General features: G+C 38.7%; 1 protein-coding gene across 1 annotated transcript in view; it reads right to left on the reverse strand.

The window, feature by feature from the left end:
* Window positions 1-12,110, reverse strand: part of LOC149409916 (uncharacterized) — a 51,651-nt gene extending 39,541 nt beyond the window's left edge. The window contains exons 1-5 of the mRNA XM_089649203.1: window positions 11,979-12,110; window positions 8,770-8,916; window positions 2,766-2,970; window positions 1,443-1,657; window positions 527-643 (exon numbers count right to left, since the gene is read on the reverse strand). Coding sequence (XP_089505329.1) covers window positions 527-643; window positions 1,443-1,657; window positions 2,766-2,970; window positions 8,770-8,916; window positions 11,979-12,068 — 774 coding nt within the window. The 5' untranslated portion in view covers window positions 12,069-12,110. The remainder of the gene's footprint in view (window positions 1-526; window positions 644-1,442; window positions 1,658-2,765; window positions 2,971-8,769; window positions 8,917-11,978) is intronic.
* Window positions 12,111-15,375: the final 3,265 nt, after the last annotated feature.

Consider the following 15,375-nt stretch of genomic DNA (forward strand, 5'->3'; position numbering starts at 1 on the left):
GCTAGCCAGGCTATATTTGAAAATTATACAACGCCGTAATTACACGGCTGTCATCTGTCAATGTGACAGATCCCATACAAAGAAATGATATTCCGCGGCAGTCCACCAATTGATCTTACCCCCTCTCCTAAGGAAGAATGTAGCGCAGTGTGTCAGCCCAACAAATAATAGGTACATGACACGCCAAATTTATGCACGCATAATATAGCGTAATGTGTCTAAGGCCTTAAGAAAATTAAGATAATGTTGGTAGTCAATGTATGATACATTTAAATGCAACCGAAGGGGATAGGGTCGGATTAGCTCGGTGATACAGCAATGCCTCGGTAAGGCTGAGGTCCTGGGCTCAATCCTTAAATGCGACCGAATTTCACATTTTTCATTTGAGAGTTGATAATATCATCTTCAATGATTTGTAAATTGCACGTAAGTCCTTTAATAAATAAATAATGTCATCTACGGTATCAACCTCTGGTTTAGTGTCACAGAGTCTTGTTTGGGGAATATGAATATTGTAAACAAGTACCTGCGAGCAGAGAAGGGCCGTGTCGTGTGCGTACTTCCACAGGCGCCCGCTGCTCTTGTCCTTAGTGGAGAGGCGAGCAATGACGCTGACCGCTTCCCGCGCCTCCAGTGCTTTGATCTGCAACAAAGTAATTGGAATAAAGTTTGTAGGATCGTATTGTAAAATACCTGGAACATGTCACCGACAACCTGAACGCCACTGAGGATATGAAAAAACAAAGAAGAGCGATTGACAGCATACGAGCGATAGGACGTATGCTGTCAAGGCGTTCTTACTTTTGCAGCACAGTAGACAAATAAATACAGTTCAACGCATTCTGCACATTTCTGTATAGGCACATACTTCATTCATTCTAGAATTGAGGGACTGTAGATTATAGCGATGAGTCATTCATAAGCGAGTCACACAACTGAGCTAGCTCTTTTTGATGAGCCATTAACCGTACTACAGCTCAATTGAAATTGAACAATTGAAATTTTTCCGAAATATCAGGAGATATTTTAGAAAAATAATGCCACTAAAATTATCCAAATATCAATTGTTATTACATACTAAGAGACGTGATTGGCATCTGACAGTCCATTTTAATGGCACTATACAGACATCAAATGAAAGTAAGCAATCAAATATCGGGTAACAGGTTCCCGGATCTCGGGTACTTTAGACTAACGGCGGCCAGTGGCAGGCGGCGCATGTATCATCTCTCTTCTCTACTCTATTTAATTTTTACCATGTGTAAAAGTGTTCAATCAAAGTACGTTACTCTTGACCAGATCACTTTGCCGGTGGATTGTGTAAAATGATCGATTGACCCAGTTCTGGTACAGAGACGCGATTACCTGTATATGATTCATATTTGGACAAACATTGCCGGAATGTCTCCAACGTTATAAAATGAAGTAATTTAACTGATTACCTCTGCAATACAGTCCCGCGTTTTTTCCCCACGCACCAGCAGCACCAGCAGGGCGTCGAGTGCGGCGCGTCTGGCTCCCGCCGCTACAGGCAACAGCAGCAACGCGCGCGCCAGGCGCAGGCCGGCCGCCGAACACGAGGAGCCGCCCGCCGCGCACAGCTGACGCAAACGCTCCAGGGCCCCCGCGCAACACTCCTCTCGGAACCAGTTGAACACTGAAAGTGGAAAGATAGATATTAGCGGATGTGGTGGAAGGATGAAGAGATAATACATATATTTCAGATTGTCAGAATTTTAATCATTTGACCAACTAATTAACCATCACCGTTTTCTTTCTTCATTCACATACTTTTCTCTCAATCTGGCCATTGACATGACCAGACACAAGTATTTGATTCATTTGACTGTGCCAGGTCTACCTCTCTTGCTCCCCGTCCATCTATTCTTTGTGTCATCCCTTTCTCAATCTTCTTCATTACAATTCATCAGTCTTGCATTCTTCCCGGATTTCCACATTTGTAACAGTTCTGCATTTATAGTTTTACCATACACACGCCGCAGGGATCTCAATTCTAGAGCAATCAGTCTACTTTAAACCTTTCTCTGCCTACATCTGGTTTGGTATATGGTCACGCTCATATTAAGATGACTTGCAGCACTTCATTAGCACAGAATGCTGGGCATTGATCTGCGCACTGCAAGGAATTAAGAGATACCTTGGTTCTCATCATTTTATTCCACTGTTTAGTAAGGAGTACACTTGAAAGTGTGTAGGTAATTAGGAGATAAAGTATTCCATCATGATGGAAAGAAATTTCTAAGATTTCTCTACATGAGTGAGTATGGCTACTTCTCGTGGCTCTATCCTACCGACTTTTTGTTGGGCATGCTCGGAATGAACCATCAACAAGTCAGAAGGGATGTACACATTGCTACACATTTATTCAGATTGGTTCGTGGATGGTTTGAAAACTAGTCTATAACGGGAGCATTAATTTCTATGTTTCCGATGGTTATCTCCGTCACCATAAGCACAGACTGTTTTATCTCCCAGCCTGCAGGACTAAATTGCCAATGGTCATGCCAGAGGGGAGAGCAATCTTGCTGTTGAACAGAATCAATTCTGATACCGACATATTTGAGCATCAATGAAGCTGCATTATTTAAAAACGGATCAAAATGAACAACTTTGTAATGTTTTTAAATAAAAAAATATATATTGAATTGTGTAAGCACTCCGTTATGGACTACTAACCTCACTTCTTCAGACCACTTTTTCATTATATCACCTAACATAAACTAAAAAAAAATAGGACTGTGTACCTTGCTCTTTCTGCGGCTGAGGCTCCCCCCCTTCCATGATGAGACGCAGCGTAGGGTGGTGCCAGGGGTGGTCGGCTGTGCGCAGCAGGTAGTGCAGTCTCCGCGCCGCCCCTGGCCCCCCGGCCTTCTCCAGGGCCCCCGCGCAACTTTCCACGCTGGTGCACAGGTCCGTTTGGAGTGATTTCTCCAGTTTGGGCCATTCCTCCTGTAAAGTATAATTCGCATTGAAAAATATGATTTGGAAGAAGATAACAACTGCAACAGCACGGAAGGCATCAGCAGAGGCTGTGCGAGGAGATATTTATAGAACAATGTCAACAATGTACAACCATAGACGATAGAATGCCATAATCAAATTCAAAGAACATTAACCCCACACAGGAGGCCTCCAGGTAAATACTGTGCGGGGGTCTTTTTTAGGGAACGGAAGGGAAGAAGGAAATTAAAAATACCACGGAGATAAAGAAGTTTAAAAACAATATCAAAATATGGCTAAGTAAAGATGAGGAAATCAACAAATATGAAAATGAGGTCCGCAAACATGAAGATGAGGTCGACAAACATTAAGCTGAGGAAATCATGATGAAACAACACCACAACAACCTACAGTCCTCAGAACAAGAATCCCTAGTGAGGAGGACTGTGAATGTGCTACTGAACTATGTATTTCAATAGTCATTAATCTATATATGTAAATAAAAATGTTGGACAAAAATGGTTTTTTTTAAAGCAGCGCCATCTGATGGTCGTAAAAGCAACATGCGCCATTGTTTCTCTTTCAGCACGGACAGACTAAGCCAAACCAACGCGTGGCATGGTTATAGCTAGTAAATAATAAAAAAATGAAAGGAAGCATGGAAAAGTACTAATTATCACCATTCTACGTCCAAACTGTAAGGACTATAAAAGCAGCTATGCAATGAAAGTTCTGCATTTGGTGTGCAGATAGAAATGAGGCTCCGCTGTGCGTATATGCGATTTGCAGTAGTATGGGTGAATGATGTTGACCACACACGTAGCGCGTGCGGTTTCATACTAACAACGGGTTCATGGCGCATCTCCCTTGCTTTTTACTATCTACGGATTGGGCAGTTTATGGAAACATGTCGAATGAGATTAGTCGACGTTAAATGACGTTTCTAGTAATGTAGAATGATGACAAAATGGTAACAGTAATGAAAAAGTTTTCCCTTAGAATATTGTTTGTTATCGCCTGGTGACATGATGCTAATGTGAACCAAATATAATATTTATATGTTAGAAATAGGAACAAGATTTCCAGAAATCAGTTAACCACAGAGGTCAAAACAGGTCAGCAAGAGTCAGGGTCAGTGTTGTTTCGGCCAGCCCAATTCTGCAGGTTCTCTTCTATAAAACCTGGCAAAGGTATTAGGACTTCTCCAGTTGCCAAGCGACAGTTTATAATTCTACAACCAGTTCAAGTATGCCACTGTTGAACGGATGCTGTCAGGTGGATCTTCTACGCCGGTATCCCCGAGGACTGTCCTAATCCAACCTACAATTACAGCCCTGGAGGCCGCCTTCACCATTTACAAGTTGTATTCTATAAATAGACTAGGCAGTATTTCCTGCGCTCTCCGTTCCATTGACAGTTCTATGACCTTCTCCATCCAATTGACAGAGTCTATTTTTCTAACCTCGGCTCTCCGGCTGCTCTCTTCTCGCGTTAGTCCTCCCCTGCTGAAATCTGGGACGAAAGGGCTGCGAGTTCTGCACTGCAACAGGTTTAACGGGAGGGACTGGTCGCGATGTGCTCGGCTGAGGAACGAGGCATTTCTTCACTCCCCCCAACTTGTCCAGCTGCACCGATAGGATTTTCGGATCAAAGAGATATTCCGATGTGGGCGGAATCTTTGGCAAGGCATCTCAAACGTATCTCTCGTTGATGCCTCGCAATGCGCCTCTTGGGTACTCAATGCGGCTTGCCCGTTTGCCGCAAACCATCTGCATTATGTCTCTGGAGACCCTCTGGGACACAGCTCCGTGCCCGGTTCTGCGCTCTAGTTGACCAATTCATTGACGTACTAGCCGATTCCTCCTGAGGTAGGCGCTTCAACTCCGAGTTCAATGCCAACATTGAGAAGAGTTGGGTTGGGGCATATGACTTCTGGATCTCGAGGTAGCAGACATTGTTCAAATTAGCCGTCCCTAGATGCTGCAGGAGCTCCACTTTATTCACCCTTCCTGGGTCGACCTACGGTATCTTGGGCTGTTTTAGGTCGGTGGTCCACTCCCCAAGATCCAAGTCACGAGACGGCTTGATAGGACAGGTGAGTCCCATCCCTAAATCTTCCCTTGCCAATTCCTCCCAGAGCGACGCAGGGGTGTCCAGGGAGATGCTGGAGAGCATCCGAACCCAACAGCAGATGCAACATTTCCTGCACATGAGACATTTGTTGCGTGAGAACTCCGATTTGAGGGCCGGAGAGTGTCGGTTCGCGATCCTTCTGCCTTTTGGCTTTATCGTCGCCGCTGCCCCTCAAACGTTTTCCACGCGTGTCCGTGGGAATCATCATTTCATCACTTCCTCCATCGAAATCTGAACGACCGGAATCCGACATCATTGAACAAAACAACAAACACAAAACAAAATAACACAAAAGAAAACACACGAAACTCAAATTAATTCGTATTTTCAGGGTTCGAACCACTGTTAACCTTCCAGCGGGCGCGTTGAGAAATTTCCCTTGAGCGGGCGCTTGTCGTAAATTTTACGTCATCGAGTTTTCTTCATGTAAGTGGTGTTTTCTTTATACAAATGTTAGGGAATTTCTTTAAGGTTATGAAAAATGATAATAGTCAGCACTTAAAAAAATAAATTATTTGACTTTCTCAAAAAAAAAACGAAGCAACACTCTAAAGATGTTAATATTTCAAAACAAATATTTTATCGACTTATTTAGTCAGAATCAAAATTCTCATCCTAACAATTGTTACAAACCACCTCAACTGAAGAATGGTTCTTGCATGTAAAGGACTGGCAACGGCAACACTTCATTGATGCTGAGAATCTTTTCTTATCTAGTGCACATAACCGACAAACACCGCGTTTTGGAAAGCTTCTGTTTTCTTCTTCTGTTATCGGTTCAACTGCCCGACCGTAATTCACTTTGATCCCGTAATTCAGCACTTATATATTGCGGTAAATGATTGACATTTAATTTGACTCTAGCATATCTCGAAGCTCGATGCTTACGACTAAGTGGTAAGAGTGGGGGAAGCGATAAGGCGCTTCTGTAGTAAATTTTACGACAGCGCGCCCGCTGGAAGGTTAAATATTTTTAAAAGTTGCGCAATTCTGTTTGGAATCTTTCAAAATAAAGACAAAAGTGTTTGACCTTCGCAAAAATAAATGCAAATGAAGCAGAATATAGCGTCTCTAGTGGAGTCCCTACTAGTAGCGCCGCCGGACAGATGCATTTGGGACTGCCAGGTGACATTGGCAGGAGATTTAAACCGAGAATTACACACGAAAATTGGTAAGAAACATCATTTTTACTGCAAAACGGTAATGTTTATCTCACTTTATAGGTTTTAAATAAAGCCAAGGAGAGATGAGGCCCTCTTCCCTCGTGGGTCCCTCAGGGTACCAAGGGGGAGCGGACTCTTCCCACATGGGGCCTTCGGGGAACCAAGAAGGAGTGGAGAGGAGAGATGAGGCCACCTGCGTGAACTCCCTTGTGGAGCCTTCCCGGAACCAAAGGAAAATGGAGAGGAGAGATGAGGCTCTCTTCCCTTACGGGGCCTTCAGGGAACCAAAGGGGATTGGAGAGGAGAGATAAGACCTGGGAAGACACATTGTGGAAACAGAAGATAATCCAATGACAACCTTGGTGAACTTTATAAAAGGGACAGGGTGACTGTTAAAAGAATGAGTTAGGGATTGTTAGTGTTTATCACTTGGGGTTTATTTTGGGTAAGTTGGAAACTAGGTTTCAGAGCTTTAACCACTCGATCGTTGGCAGATTGAAAAAAAAAATGCGTTAGAGATGTTGAGTTGGAAAAAAGAACGATGGAGGTTTCTGGGCGTTCTGTTTAAGATTCGTCCGCCCTTATTCAAAAAATCATAACTCCGACTATTAATATGGAAACATATAAACTGCTTACTGTGGTTTCATATCAAAGAATCCACCTATACTCTATCGTTTATCCCAAAACCCATGGTCGAGGGGTAAAGCTCTCGACCAACAATTCGGAGGTCGCAGGTTCAAATCCCTGCATGTGCAAGAAAATTTTATCTGGTTCATTTTCAAAATTTATTAATTTAAAATAATATATAGTATATTTGAAGCTGAGTGGAAAATATTCTCAGTATCGCCCTGGTGTAAAACCACCATTCAGAATTGAAACATTGCTTGAAATGGCTTTTAGCCATGTTTGGTGACCAGAACTGAATAACCAGGTACTTCCCCACCTTCCTCTTCCCATTTTCTTTCCCTCCCCTCTACCTTCAGCCTCACAACGTACCCCAATTGGGGATGCCAAGGTCTCACTAGCTCCAGATGGGAGCAGTTGGGACTCTTGTGTGGTATTCACATAAAATGAAAATGAAAAAACAAAAAAATATACATATATTTTTATAAAAAAAATTCATAAAAAATAAATTGAAATAAATAAGGAACTTGAGTGAATAATCTATAATTATATGTAGAATTTAAAAACGATGAAAGAGATATAAATGTCCAGTGATTGTTTGGCAGGTTCTGACAGATCTTACACTGCTACCTCACGGATCGGTCGGCCACGTGCATTAGAATGCAGACAATTCCGGGCAAAGTTGCGCTAGCACACGGGTTACCTAGAGTCATGTATACAAATTATGTTAAATATTTAAATTGAGATTTGTTGATTTCATACCGAAAAGAGTGGGTTTGACCTTACCGTTAACCGACAAAACCGAAGTACGTATGACGTCACGCGTACCCCGTCAGATTTCGATAAATTATTTTAACTAAAAAACCAACATTTTTTGTAAAATATAACAACCTTACAAGAAAGAAGAGAAAGGGGTGACTTGATCGAGAATTTCAAAATTTTATCTGGACATTACAGTTGCCCTAGCATCCAAGAAATCTTCACTACTAATAAAAATATAAATCTCCGTGGACACTCAAAAGAAATTACCAAAACGCCTTTTGCATCTAATCCTAGAAAACACTTCCTTGCAAATAGAGTAGTGGATGCTTGGAACAAACTCCCACAACATGTCATCGATGCAACAAATATAAATCAATTCAAAGCTCTATTGGATTCACATTTGGAGAGAAGAAAGGACTTAGTTCAAACTTAAAACAACTCAATTACTGTCAAACTTGTTGTGAAATCAGATATGAGCGCATCAGCAGAATGCTGCCTGCTCATTACATAATAATAATAATAATACTGCTATTTAAGATAAAAAGTGAACTATCATTAAAAAATATATATACTTGACTGGAATTCCTTATTGGCAAAAACCGTCTACCTAAACTTAGGCAACCATGGCTAAAAGGCCTAGAACGGTGAGACCTAAATATAAATGGCCATTGTTCGACTGGTTAACTATCTGGCTACTGCACTAGCGTACTTTGCTTTTTGAAGAGCCGTATTCTTATGACTCACGGTAAACTGTACCACGGCTTAATTAAACGGTTACCTCCTTTTATCAGAGATATTTTAGAAAAATTGTTAATACATACTCAGAGACATCATCGGCATCTGACAGTCCGACATCTTATCCGAATTACAGTCTACTGAGATCTGGACTTGGACGTAAGTGTCTACACCTACTAACTACCTAATATCTTATTTATCTCGTGTTGGGCGGCTTACCGGTAACAAGTCTTATGATTATTCATACGCTGGGAGCCGTACCAGGGGAGTTTATCGGGCGAGTCTTATCGTGCAAGCACAGTATTCTCATTGCTCATACGTTATTGAGCTGGTACCGTGGCTCTCGCTCTTAATAAGATGAGACATGACCCATCGTTATACTGCACGTTACCTGTAAGACGTAGAGCAGTGTGAGGCGATGCAGGTTGCGGAGGAGAGTGGGCGGTGCGGGGGGCGCGGTTGCAGCACGCCACGAGGCCGCGAGGATGTGCGCGCGCTGCACGTAGCCCACATCCTGTTGGGAGGCGCTTTCCACCCACTGGAAAAAGACATAAAACAAGACTTATTAAAGCGAAGACTCTTTGGTGGTCAACTATCTTCCATCCTCGCTACATCACCTGCCCAGAGAAGCTCTAGAAGTTTTACAAATCTGATTATATACGCTTCTTCAAATTATCAGAAAAGCTGTTGGTTTTATTTTTGGGGTATTACGCCGTGTTGATTCCTCCTTCTTTAGCCAACGTTTCGGACAGCGTTACAGCATCCATCATCCCGGCAGATGTGTAGACTGTGGTGAAGAGTTTCTGTGTGTGTAGAAGCGATACCGTGTTGCATGCATCAATCCTTTTAGGTTCGGTATTTCAGTAAAATTAGTTGAATTTATATATTTTCAGCGTTTAGTTTTGGTGTAACCATCAAGTACTGGATTTTTTTTATTTTTTTATTAACTCCACACAGAAGGCCCTGAAGAAAATAATTTCCCTCAGGGCCTATGTCATCTTTGGGGATGCTGTGTGGAGGGTCTTTTTGTGGAGAGGAAGGAGTGAACATGGGTCTTGAAGAGTCCCATGTTGTAGGAGGGAGGAAACACAGAGGCCGGCAGTTCGTTCCACAGCCGAGCTGTTGAACTTAAGAATGAATGGTAGAAGCGACCCGTTCTCATGTGACAAATGTCAACCGTGTACAAACGTTGGGCGTGTATCCCGACTACGCACCGGTGCCGAAGGGATCAATGACGCTAGTTCCTCAGAGCATCTTCCATTGGATACCAAGAACTATAAGTTTACCCCTCTCATCTCTATTAATTTTAACTTGTCTTATTAATTTTAAATTTTGTATCCGTTGAGTGCTGTTCCAAAGGTTAATGGGGTTTGTGTGGATTTCAAATTCCTCAGCAATTGGGCGTGCTCAATGCGTTTTGGGTTTTCACAGAACTTCAGGAACAAATCCTAATGGGTCGACCATTTTCTTATATTATGTTTTCAAAGATTATTCTTCGGACCATTCTCTCAATGCTTCTTGTATGAAAGAGACGGCACGAAACCGTAGACGTAGAAAATTTCCTGTGTTTTGTGCCGTATTTGATCTTAGTTAGAATGATGCGATCATCTACAGACAAGTTCCCACTAAAAAACTCAACACATAAATACGCTACAAGGCTCACAGAAAACTTACTAATACCAAAAGCAAACAAAACAATATTCCAAAAAGGACCATACTACATGGCCATTAAAGTATATAACAACCTTCCACATAACATTAAACAAATACAAGATACACACAAATTCAAATCGTTACTAAACACTTTCCTTGTTAATAAATGTCACTACACGTTGAATGAATACCTCACGTAAATGAAACGCCTATTTTTATTGGTATATATATTTGTATTTTTTTTTTTTTTCATTGGTATATTGTTATTTTATCTGTATAAACATTGTAATTATTATAATAAAACAAATAGTATTATATAAACATTGTAATTAAATAAATGTGGTTAGCTGGAAGAAATGGGGTCTACCCATAAGCTATACCTTTTGTAATTTTTATTTTACAATAAATAATTTTTTATTTGATTTGATTTGATTTGATGTGATATTTGCCGAAAGGTTCCGCTTAAAATCGAAAGAAGCACAAATCATTTAAATAACCCAAACTGAGAACCTAATAACCTATTGTGTGCATGTTTTTCAATGTCGTACTAATTAAGTTGAAAGGAAATGTTAATTCAATAATTTGGGTGTATTTACGGTAGGGCCGAGGACAGCGACAGTAGCATCTCAGTGAAGCTGTGTCAGTGTCGCCGCGACAGATCGACAGCGTTGTGCAATATACAATTGTACAGGAGCATTTTCGAACACAGCAATACTGACGCAGCGTCACTGACAAATAGCGTTAGCAGGTGATTTATAGGTTTTACTTGAAATTATTTTTTTTAAATGGAGTGTTTTGAAGGAAGATGATGAGTTACTTAGAACATTGGTGATACAACATCCATTATTGTTCGATTTAAGTGCAAAATAATACAAAATCTCAAAATAAAAACAAAAAGTTTTCAGTGAAATTGTAAATCTTTCACAGAAGATTGATTCGTAGTATTATATTATTTAATTAGATAAAATTATAGCAGCAAGGCAAGAGAACTAGGTCGGCAATGAACTGGAGTCCACCGGCGATAGTGTTGCGACCCTCGGAAGTGACTAGCGCTTCAAGTGACTCGGCGACACTGATTTACTGATGCTATGCTCGGAATTCTATCTATAGCAGAGTACGGAATTTTTGCCTATTTTAACAATATTTATCTCAAAATAATATCTACAAGTTACCTATACAATATTACGAAACAGAAAAAACCTCACCATCTTCAAATCAGCATCATTACTTCACATTTTCACTGTTAAAAACTGATAAAATATTACACAATAGCAATTTAAAGGCAAAAAATGTGCAACTTCTCAAATAACAACAAGCTATCAAATATGTACACACGTAAATAACAAAATGAATGGCAGTTATGCAGAACTAATTGTAGCGTTTTAATACGAAACGTTAACTTTTATGTCTTTGTAATAGATAAACAATTGAAAGTCTAGACTTTTATCAATTTTGTCGAGATTTTTTTATAACAAAATGATTACTGAAGTAATATGTGATACGTGCAACAGAAATGTCACCAGAACAAACTCATTTAACCGACAACACTAGGAGATATGCAATAAAATTGTTTTAAAAGCGATATTTCTTTAAAAAATCAAATTAATTGCGCAATTAGTCGAATGTTTCACTGTTTTTAACACCATATCGCCAGTTTCTGTCATTATACATACAAGAACGACAGTCACAAACTTCCGTTAAAAAAACAAGCCCTCGGACACATTTCAATCACACGGTGCTATTTTAAAACATCAATCTGTCGACTTGAAGCGTCGCTTATCAAATAATATAATTGAAGCGAAACTATCTGGATTTTGATACGAATTCAAAAAACAACACCCTGCAAGAGAGCAAAACATGGCGGACATACGACAAACTTAAGTCAGTGCGCGGCGTCGCATAATAAACATTAAAAATGGGGAAATCTCTTGTTTAAATAAGACTCACCTTATTAATTTCTACAATTTGAGATTTGCCTTTCGTGGCGTTATCATCCGTTGTATTTTTTACATCTTTATCATCATTTTTGGAAGTCATTTCTAAAGAAGAGACATTTATGATGCCTGTTGTGTTTTCTTGTTTCTGTCAAACGCAGGCATACCAAGTTTTGGGCCCAAATTCTCACGTACACCAACAGACTTTCCTTCATTATTTTTTTAGTGTTGCCACTAAATAAGCAATAGCGTCATCGCAATAACCGGTAAGGACCATTTTAGAATAATAATTAAATAATCCGATAAAAAAATATTTTATTAACCATAAAAAAGTGTTTAAGCATCGTTATAAAAATATCAATAATGAATAATCCCATTAAAAAACTATTATCATGAGAGTGATTTTCAATAACTGGGGTAAGGTTACCTTCATGTTTTTACTTTTTTGCAAAACCCAACCAAGATTTATTTATCAAATTTAATTGGTTACGTTTGTATTACTTAAATTAAATAAGAACTATTATTCAAAACCATTACGTTTGAACGTATTTTTTTCAATACTTAATGTATTTCATGCAATATTTTGAGCTGAGCTCATTCTGATAAACAAACATTCATTTCGTTTAAAAAAAACAGCTTATATTGGGGAATTTTTCATTTGAATAACATAACGTAGCACAATATTTCTTGAACATTCAAATAATTCGCCTCAGCTCTGTTTCACGTAACATCAATTTGGAATTGCCAAATAATATCGTTAAAAAATATTTCCATCACTTAAACCAAATAGCCGCGTCTCCAGCGATCGTTTCCTCAACATTACTTTAAACATTACGACGAACATAACCTTAAAAATTTGAAAAGGGGGAGTTTCCATCCACATGTTTGTTTTCCGTGGCCGATAGAAAACATTCTCCCCGATTCAAAATGGGAAGGCAGTGGAGGGGATTATTTTATCTTTCTTTCAGCCACCGCGCGATGCGGTCTAACATGGATCATAAATCGTACAGAGTTTTTGAGGTTATGTGCACTGAGCGAGCATAATAATTGTGATTTTAATAAATTGTAAATAAATAATGTCGTAATGGATGATTGTTTCTCATGAACTCACTTTTAAATAAAGTGTTTTAAATCTATTATAGAGAGCCCAACAAACCTCCGGAACAATTTTTGGCAGCTGTTGTATCGAGATTCTCAAGTGATACATCAGGCTTATATATATGTATATGAATCCACAGTTACAAGAAATCTTAATGTGACACCATGGCCTCCGTGGTCTAGGGGTAAGACTCTTGACTAGCAAGCCGGAGGTCGCGAGTTTAAATCCCGGCCTGCGCAAGAAAATTTTATTTGATTAATTTGTGTTTTTTCACAATTTATTAATTAAAAATAATATGTTGTTTATTTGCTGCACATTCCAGAATAGAAGATACTCTCGGTAATGCCCTGGTGTAAGACTATCATTCAGAATTGAAACGTTTGCTTTAAACGGCTTTAGCCATGTTTGGTGACCAGAACTGAATAACCAGGTACTTCCCCATCTCCTTCCCCATCCCACTACCGTCAGCCTTACAATTTTACTGTGGTAAAGGGGGCTATTCCTCCAATACGGTTAAGAAACACTGCCTTAAAATATTCATACGAATTATTTTTTTGGGCCGAATATTTGAAAGCATAAGTTTTGGGCCCAAATTCTCACATACCTACACCAACGTTACCAACATATTTTCCTCTATTATGATTTTTTTGTGTTGCCGCTAAACAAGCAATAGCGTCGTCGCAATAAGCAGTGAGGACCCATTTTCGAATAATAATTACATATTCCAATAAAAAATATTTTATTGACCATAAAAAAGAGTCTATGCATGTATAATAATAATAATAATAACAGTAACGGTTAATCCCGTTAAGACGAGAGTACCTGTTATTGATAAAAAAAAGCTTTTTAAATATAAATCAGGGCTGTCAGAATCAAGGCTCACTTTGTAAAAACAGCTTAGACGGCGTAATTTTTTATTTTTATTGATATAATGTAGAGCAATATTTCTTGAACATTCAAATAATCCGCCTCAACTCTGTTTCACGAAACATCGATTTGTGACGTCGAAATAATATCGATAAAAAATATTTCCATCACTTATATACTTATCAACATCACGGAATATTAGACACCACCCGACTTTTGGCGAACAATAGCAAATTTTAAATACGAATGTGAATAAAGTGTCTGACCAAAACTGCTGACAAATTTATTTTAAACCTATATAACTAAATTAATAAACAAAACCCCAATTTGTTTACTAGATTCGCTCTCAGCGGCAGGTGAGTTGAAAACGCATCGTAAATAGGGATGGTGGGTAGCTCTAATCGATATAATATATTAAGTCGATCTATCCAATTATTAGTGAATTTACAATATTTTTGTAATATTATGTAAGCAATATTGAGAAAAAATGGTCGGTTTCCTCATTGGTTAGGACCATTGATGTAAGTCGTAATTAGTCAATGGTTAAAACCATCTGCATGTGATGAAGTAAAAGTTTTTAAGTTTAAGTGAATTATTTTGCTAACCAATAATGTAATCATGATTTATAATAGCTGTGGTGAGGTAACCTTCAAGTTTTTTTCTGTTTTGCAAAAACCACAAAGTTTTACTAATTTAACTTGGTTGTTTATATTTGTATAATTTAAATTAAATTGGAACTTTTTTTCAAAACCGATACGTTTGAACGTCATCTTTTTTAATATCGATTTCGATTTATTTATTTTAGGCAAAAGATGATAATTGTTAGTTAATTCATTCTGTTAAACAAACATACATTACGTTTAAAAAAACAGCTTAGACAGCGCAATTTTTCAATCGATGTTTCACGAAACATCGATTTGTGACGTCCAAATAATATCGATAAAAAATATTTCCATCACTTAAACATCATGGAATATTAGACACCACCCGACTTTTGGCGAACAATAGCAAATTTTAAATACGAATGTGAATAAAGTGTCTGACCAAAACTGCTGACAAATTTATTTTAAACCTATATAACTAAATTAATAAACAAAACCCCAATTTGTTTACAAGATCCGCTGTCAGTCATCTCTCAGCGGCAGGTGAGACGAAAACGCATCGTAAATAGGGATGGTGGGTAGCTCTAATCGATATAATATATTATGTCGATCTATCCATTGTTAGTGAATTTATATATATTTTTTTAATATTATGTATGCATATTATTTCCCATGACAGCTTAAAACCGATAGCTGAATTTTTTAAAGTTTTTTTCAACTTATTGTTTCTTTTCGTTTAAACAATCCGAAACTTTTAAAAATATGTAAATGAATTTAATTTTAACAACTGACGAGCACTAAGATCATTGGTTACAAATCCAGAAGTCGCGGGTTCTATTCCC

Source organism: Hesperophylax consimilis, chromosome 29 (assembly GCF_061612785.1).
Source record: "Hesperophylax consimilis isolate HC1 chromosome 29, BYU_Hcon_1.0, whole genome shotgun sequence".
NCBI lineage: Eukaryota > Metazoa > Arthropoda > Insecta > Trichoptera > Limnephilidae > Hesperophylax > Hesperophylax consimilis.